Here is an 8,296-nt window from a genome sequence, read left to right as displayed (position 1 = left end):
AAAGGTAATCACAATTTTTCTCTCTTCTCATGAGGTTTATTTAAAAAATTCATCACACAAAAGACCCCAGGATATTTTAAATAGGCAATTGGGAGACGAGTCGAAACAATGACTATTTGAAAAATCCGATATTGTGATGAATACACCATTTCATCTCCTTACTTCTACAAAAACTCCACACTTAACACTAAAAACAATATATTGTGCACTTTTGGCTACGAGAAAATAAATAATTGATTGTTCCTTCCATTGGATACAATCGAAATACAATAATTAATAAGGTCTCTTTGGATCCTTCATTAAAACAACTCCACAACTTCCATTTATGGGTGGCTTATGAGCAGACCCACAACTATAACAAATATAACAAGATTCAACATATTATCCTCTTAGGATTCAAACAGTATTCGCAACAAATATAGATTTTCATCATTTTTCATTATTATTACAAGTTTCAACTCTTGGTTTTGGCTTTTACATAAATTGGGTGAGAACGTGATTAACTTCGGTGACTTGACAATTGTCTACCGCTTGATTCGAGCAATTCCTTTTTTACGCTTAGTACGTTGTGTACAAACAGGGTTACACTTGAAGTGACTTCTGATTTTTATCAATGCTGGTTACAAATACTGTGTTTTCAAGATTATTTTCATTGATTTGAATTACAATTCATGATCTTTTGATGCAACAATAATTAATTTCATATTTGAAGGTAAGAATTTCATTTTCTTTTGAGCTTTTTAGAGATACATTTAGATAACATAGAACATGCACATTTCGTGCAATTTAACATAAATATATATTTTTGGTTGCGTTTTTTACTTATACTTTCACATTAAATAATAGATTATAACAGTTAATAATGATATTGCTTTGATTCATTACAATTTATTCTGTGATCTCGCACACATTGGCTGGTATGACAAAGAAAATTATTGAACAGGCTTTGGTTCTGAATAGATTTCTTGATCGATTCTGTATTTCGAGGTTATATTTTACGCATTTTTTCAAATAAACTTTGTTTATTTTCTTTCTTCCTATTCACTACTAACTTCATCTGATTTCTAATTTACAAATACTTTCTGTTGATAATATAATTCTTGTTTCTGTTTTTCAGTTGTGTGGATTGCGCTAGGCGATTTTTCCTGTGATGACTGTGACACGAGGTGGATGGCTTGATCAGGTTGGTAATTTTTTAAAGTTGTTTTCAGTTTTATTTTCTTGACTTGAAGTTGATAATAATTTCTTCATTTGAAGTAGATTGATATTATTTCCTTATTAGCTGAGATGCGGCGAAGTTTAGGTTATGTTGATTAGGCTGCAGTAGAAAAATGCTAGTCTGCAAAGATATGATTCGATGGGTTGGCTGTGATTATGAAGAAGTTTGATGATTTGTATAATTCACAACATAGTTTCCAATTAATTCAAATTTATTTCTTAAGCCCCCATCTAAATTTGATTCGGTGTCCTTCAAGGTCCAATTCCGATTTGCAACTATCCGTTTTACTAAACTTTGCTTAAAACGGATATGCCTGTGGTGTAAATCGATTCTCACAAACGTATTTCCTCTTTGTTGGCCGGTGACATGCAGTTTGATATCTTTAAACCTTACATGCCGGTGGTGTCTGTGGGTTCTTCTAAATAATATTTTCCTTTTCTGCATGGCAGTGTACAGTCTGTTTGATTTCAACCGGACATGACTGCGGTGATTGTAGGTCCTTCTTGAGACTATTTTTCTTTTTTCTTGCATGTTGGTAGAAAGCTTGATGTAAGATTTTAGCCTAATATGACGGCGGTGTAGATGAACTCTATCAGATGGTTTTCTTCTTTGACGTATTGTAATCCTTCTTGTCTGTTGTTTTGATTTATAAGTTTTCAGTTTTTGTTCTGATTTTGATTTGCTGCGGGTTTCCGTTTTACTTCTATTGTTTAGTGGGCGATCTTCATGAGTATTGGTTTCACATGTTACAGGTGCTGTTCTCGGTGGATGGACGGTGATGTGGGCGGTCGGCGGTCCGGACTGCTCTTCTACTCGGCGGGCAACGTCCTTGAACTCCTGGTGTCCGGCGCGCGGTGGTACGGGCTGTCCCTCTACCTGATGGATGTCATCCTCAGCTTGGCGGGTGATGTCGTCCGGTTCCTCTTGGCATTCTGTGGGTGGTGGTGCGGGCTGTCCCTCCATGCCACGGATGATGTCTTCGGCTTGGCTGGTGATGTCGTCCAGCTCCTCTCGGCGTTCTGCAGGGTGCGGGGCGACTTCAGTTTTGACATTCTCGGTAGGTTGGTCCTCCATACACGTGTCACGTTCGCTTGCCTGTTTTATGACCTCCTCGTCGAGTATGTTTGCTTCTGCATGCATGGGCTGAGTCTCTGGTCCACTATTGATTTTAATTGTCTGACATTCCTCCTCAATTTGCCATGTTACCATCCTGCTTTCTTCCGCTGCTCCCTTTGACCTTTGTTCTGGTTTATCGAAATCCTGTTCGTATGCTATCCGCACCTGTCGGACTTCTTCAATTATTTCTTCATTTGCTTGTATGTTTCCTTCACATGCATTTTTTATTACTTCCAGGATGATGTCCCAATCCAGCGTGACAACGAGCGTAGGGTCTTCCTTTGATCGTCTGCTTGCTTCATATGCATCGTTGAATGCTTTCAGTCTGATGCTTATCTCTTGCAAGGAAAGGGTGGGTGTGCGGTCCTCAGCCGGCGGCAATGGTTCTGTGACGTTAGATGTGGGAGTCTGAACCTCTGGAACAGTGGTACATGGGCGTTTCTCCCACGTGACATCTTCCGTCCTTGAAGTCGCTGATGTGGGTTCCAGGATGCATTGTGGTTCTTCCATAATTTATCGGATGATATAAAGATGCAAGTGCGTTGAAACGACCGCAAACATGTGAGGTTATGTGAAACGATTATAAGTGAATGATCAAAATTGAAATAGTGTGAAAAATTCGTTCAATGAAGAAATACAAAAGTGTGATTCAATAATATGTTCAGTGATGAAGTGAATCAAATTAGCAATATCGTTAACATAAAATGATAATAACATAAAGGATACACAATGGATAATGTGATAACGAAGGTACGTCTCTTATAATTTATTATTATTACTATTATAAATATTTTACTCTTATAATTTCTTGCCGCAATTATATATAGGGCTAGTATTCTTTGCAAAAATTTTATATAAAAGCAGTGATGATCTGCTTGAATTATTCCACAATATATCCGTGATTTAATTTGGCTTCCCTTTTTATGCCTTAAAAATTTTTTTAAAAATGCAGTAAATAAATTCGATCCTCTTTTCCATAAATTTTTTATAAATTGTTTTGTTATAGACCTAATGCTCTTAAAATAATATGACTTCTCTTATGGTATTTCTTATACCTATGACTTATAATATGACCAATTTTCGAATAACACAATAATGAAATTCTGAGTTCGATTTTCTCTCTAAAAAATTCATCAATCGATAAATTTCTTTTCCGTTCAAAAATTGGGTATGGTACGTCTTGTTATTTTAATATAACAGTGAACAGTTGATATTAAATTTGAAGAAATTCACAATCATGAATTTTTCAAAAAAATTTCCCGTTATCAGCGCTATAGTATACTGAGCAACTAAATAATCCTTGTAGTCGATTATCAACCTCATCAATGCCTATCACTGTTGGGCGCCAAATCATGTAGTGCTGTATCTAAATGCCTCACGTTGGGCCGGCAAATCATGTAAAGCTTTTCCTGGGGGAGTCACTCTCACCTCCAAGGATAAGTCAATACACATATAAAGAATCAGATGTGGAATGTAAATAATCCCACGTTACTGACCAAATCATGTAGTGCTGTATTCAAATGCCCCACGTTGTGTTGGCAAATCATGTAAAGCGGTTTTTTACTCACCTCACATACGTAGAGTGAATCTTGCACTGAATCAACGGTGTTGAGGTTATAAATTTTGTAACAGCGTGCGTGGACGCTAAGTATACACCAGACTGATTGGTTCACTGCAAAATTCAATACAATTGTCGGAATCGTGGGAGGCCTAAACACTCTCACACCCTTGATTCTTCCTATGACAGATTGTATGCTGATAAAATTTTTATAAGTAGTGTAACGGTCGCTAAACACTGAATATTGAAGTCTTAAAACTATTACCTGTGATGAAACAACATACAAAATCATACAGGTCGAGCGAAAATCCTGATGTAGATAATTTACGGGACTGCGTCTCTAATAAGTTCTGAAGGATTAAAATACAGTACTTGGACCAAATATCGTTCAGAATATATTTCGAGAACAGAGTCTTGCCGGGTTTTAAGCTCTATTGTAGGAAATTATATGATCTCCGGCTGCATCTGCTGTACAGTTGATGTATTCGCTCCTAAGTCGAGGTTGGTAACAGATAAAAGCTGATATATGAGCAGGTAAGGACAAAGAATAAATATCTCGATCTGGCCCCACTCACTACATCCACTTAGACCTGCTCCAATATCCAGCTTAATTCAATTATTTCAATGATCATATTCGATCGGTTCTTGATAGTATAGAACGTATCAGACACAATAATTGACAGGCTTAAGAAATAATCGAACTCAGAAGACGAATTAACAAAATTGAAATATATTATAATGAAATATATGATTTCACAGTGCAGATTCAGAATTTGATTTACAGATTGATAATAATTTAGCATTAGCAAAAGAGTTAAAAATGTTCTTGTGCTTGAATGACACCATGCATGATTCGACAGAATTTTACAATTGATAAAATTTAACAGTTTGTGAAGAAAATGGTGAAAATAAATTATAAAATAAATTATGTTAAAATGCTCGGGGTCGTGGTTCTGGCAGCGGAGGATAGTTAATCAACTACAAGTTCTTATAAATTCTATACTGAATAAATTCTAGGCTCTTAATGACTAATAAGCGCTTGTCGGCATGGCCAATAATTTAACGAAGAAATATTTATATTTTCTGCACTGAAATATTTTCAAAGCATAGATTGGGGCCCCTTTAAACTTATAACTCACGTGAAACTCCTTGACGGTCGTGGTTTTCTTCTTTAGATCAAAATCGTTGATCAGCAGCGGGTCCAGGCTTCGGTCTCAGCACATGTGGAATTTTGATTTAATATCTCCTTCACCAAATTAATTAAGGGATAGTTTTAACTTTAAACTTTTAATTTATCGATTGATGCAAATAGATTTACAAATAACAATTAGAATAGCCTAAAATATTGGCTCACAAATAAAACATATAAAATTGAACGAAAATCTTACGAATAGGTCTTGGTAACTTTAACGAGGTCTGAACGGTGAGGATTTCAAAAGGGAAGTGAAGTCTTTTTCTCAGCTTCTTGGCTAGAACTTTCTCTGAGAATCTCGGTGTAATAAATTTGCATGAAAATTTGCCATTGGTAGAATGATTGTGACATAGATGTGACGTCAGTGGCAAGCAATAGAATATAATTCCTTTAATTATGATAATAATTCAATTTATATAATTCTTAAAACTGCTTAATCTCCTAGACATAGTTTCTTATACAATGTATATGTGCTAGCATATATGATAGGACAGGTTTGTTGTCTGATAACAGATTAACATATGTTGTTTTCAAACGATCACCTTTTTGGTGCTATTTCTATGCACTATGATTGGCTTAGACTTGCCAAAGAGATTCAATCACCATGTGGTTCAGTTGAAATAATAATTAATAAATTAATATTCTTATACAATTTTTATTATGTCTGAGACTGTTATAATTATTTTCTGCCGTCTTTATCAATAATATAATGTTCATGTTATGACCTAGTTAGTTACAATAATACTTGACATTATAATATAATTTTTTTAAGTAATAAATAATTTCAACAATAATACATACATTTTATTTTTTATTCGGAATTCTTGGTCCTTTATTGATAGTTTTTACTTTTTTAGAAATAATATTATAGCTTGCATGAATCTGGCATGACATTTTACAATACATTGAATCAGTCAGCTGTGTTTGAGCTGCTTTAAAACATCTGATCGGTAGTAAACAAAGTGTAACCTCAAAATTCAATGAGCAATTCATAAATGGTTCGTGCTTTATTTGCAGAATAATTATAATTTTATTAAATAATTTTCTAGAAAATATGCAGTACAGAACGGTACTCTTATCTAATATACAGTTACTGATAAGTAAGCTTTATCGCTCGGTCACTAACCATTCCTTTAGCAAATTCTTTCATTTTAAAAGGTAATCACAATTTTTCTCTCTTCTCATGAGGTTTATTTAAAAAATTCATCACACTATTAAGAAGCTTTATGTTAAATTTCTCTTAATGTATGCGTTCAAGAATAAAATGAACTTAAATATTCCAGCACAACAAGAACATAGGACTAGAAGCGGACTTCTTCTGCATCCCAATTTAGAGAGAAATTCGCGAGCTGTTTGCGACAGAAATGTCTCTTATGTAATTAATATGATTCTGCGGAATGCTCCCCCCATATAAGTCATCCTGGTTCTTGTACTGTACTAAAATACAAGAAAGTGCTACATGAATGGTTGGCATCTTTAAATGACTATCAGTGTGGTAGATTGATCAAATCAATGTATGTGTAACGCCTTGGAATTTATTCACTCATGTGTGTGCATAGTGTGTGTGTGTTGTGTGTGTGTGTGTGGTGTGTGTGTGTGTGTGTGTGTTGTGTGTGTGTGTGTGTGTGTGGTGTGTGTGTGTGTGTGTATGTTTCCCTTCCCATGCAAATGTTGATAGTTGAGCTTGAATATTAAAATTAAATAAGTATTTTTATCTTTTATTTGAATAGTTTTGATATTGTATTATTCAATACTACTAAATATTGGTAGCTATCTATAATAGTCATATTACTTCTATATATCATAGATAAGTTATCTGTTTAAATTGAATTTCAATATACTTATGCGAACTCTTACTCACAAACAGACCGACAGGTCCATGTGAGTACAGTTTCAATTATTTTGTGAAATAGTTCAAACATAGATATAATTTTCTTTAAATTAGTACATTTACTTATGTTTTATAAGTCTTTTTTTGTGAAACAATAAAACAATAAATCAATTCAAAATTCAATTCAATTCAATTCAGTGCGGAAGCACGGCATTCCTATGCAGTGCAGAAGCACAGCATTCCCATGCAGTGCGGAAGCACGGCATTCCCATGCAGTGCGGAAGCACGACATTCCTATGCAGTGCAGAAGCACGGCATTCCTATGCAGTGCGGAAGCATGGTGTTCTTATGCAGTGCGGAAGCACAGTATTCCTATGCAGTGCGGAAGCACGGCGTTCCTATGCAGTGCGGAAGCACGGCGTTCCTATGCAGTGTGGAAGCACGGCGTTCCTATGCAGTGCTGAAGCATGGCATTCCTATGCAGTGCGGAAGCACGGCGTTCCTATGCAGTGCGGAAGCACGGTGTTCCTATGCAGTGTGGAAGCACGGAATTCCTATGCAGTGCAGAAGCACAGCATTCCTATGCAGTGCGGAAGCATGGCATTCCTATGCAGTGCGGAAGCACGGCGTTCCTATGCAGTGCAGAAGCACGGCATTCCTATGCAGTGCAGAAGCATGGCGTTCCTATACAGTGCAGAAGCACGGCATCCCTATGCAGTGCAAAAGCAAGGCGTTCCTAAGCAGTGCGGCAGCACGGCATTGCTATGCAGTGTGGAAGCACGTCGTTCCTATGCAGTGCGGAATGACAGCATTCCTATGCAGTGTGGAAGCACAGCTTTCCTATGCAGTGCAGAAGCATGGCGTTCCCATGCTGTGCAGAAGCACAGCATTCCTATGCAGTGCAGAAGCATGGCGTTCCCATGCTGTGCAGAAGCACAGCATTCCTATGCAGTGCAGAAGCATGGCGTTCCAAAAAAGTTGGTAGCACTGGCTGCTACGAGTGGTGTACTCGAAAGTTCATCTGTCTGTTTTTTGAATTATGTAGTTATTTTGTGAGTCTTACCCTCTAAGTGAGTGATTTTTAAATATTTGGGAAGTGATTCTACGAGTGCATTAATAGTTTTGCTTGAAGAGAGACGTAACTTAAGTCTAATTGCTGATAATTACTTCCTAACCTACAAGAAAGAGACAAGGAAGCCGGTGATTGTGAGTTGGTTGGAGCGGATTGAACTTTGACCTCCCTGAAACAAACTTGAGTGATGAAATTGTACCACCTGTAAATAAGAATCTTGTTTGATGTCGGTACCAAGTAACACGTTGTAGTGAGGCTGCTCAAAGGAATATTCAGTTGCCTGAACCCAAAGCATGGTGTGCAACAAT

At 36.5% G+C, this 8,296-nt stretch overlaps 1 protein-coding gene across 2 annotated transcripts; it reads left to right on the top strand.

Annotated features, from left to right (window-relative positions):
- The first annotated feature begins 676 nt into the window (after window positions 1-676).
- Window positions 677-2,770, top strand: LOC120353410. Of its 2 annotated transcripts, XM_039437019.1 has the most exons (3): window positions 677-1,183; window positions 1,972-2,276; window positions 2,573-2,770. In XM_039437019.1, the coding sequence occupies exons 2-3, from the start codon at window positions 1,988-1,990 to the stop codon at window positions 2,575-2,577; spliced, it is 294 nt and encodes a 97-aa protein (XP_039292953.1). In that variant the 5' UTR covers window positions 677-1,183; window positions 1,972-1,987; the 3' UTR covers window positions 2,578-2,770. The 2 variants fall into 2 exon arrangements, with proteins under 2 accessions (XP_039292953.1, XP_039292952.1); XM_039437018.1 differs by lacking the exon at window positions 677-1,183 and having other exon boundaries at window positions 1,343-2,276.
- Window positions 2,771-8,296: the final 5,526 nt, after the last annotated feature.

Source organism: Nilaparvata lugens, chromosome 10 (assembly GCF_014356525.2).
Source record: "Nilaparvata lugens isolate BPH chromosome 10, ASM1435652v1, whole genome shotgun sequence".
NCBI lineage: Eukaryota > Metazoa > Arthropoda > Insecta > Hemiptera > Delphacidae > Nilaparvata > Nilaparvata lugens.
This window is presented reverse-complemented; position numbering and strand designations above follow the sequence as displayed.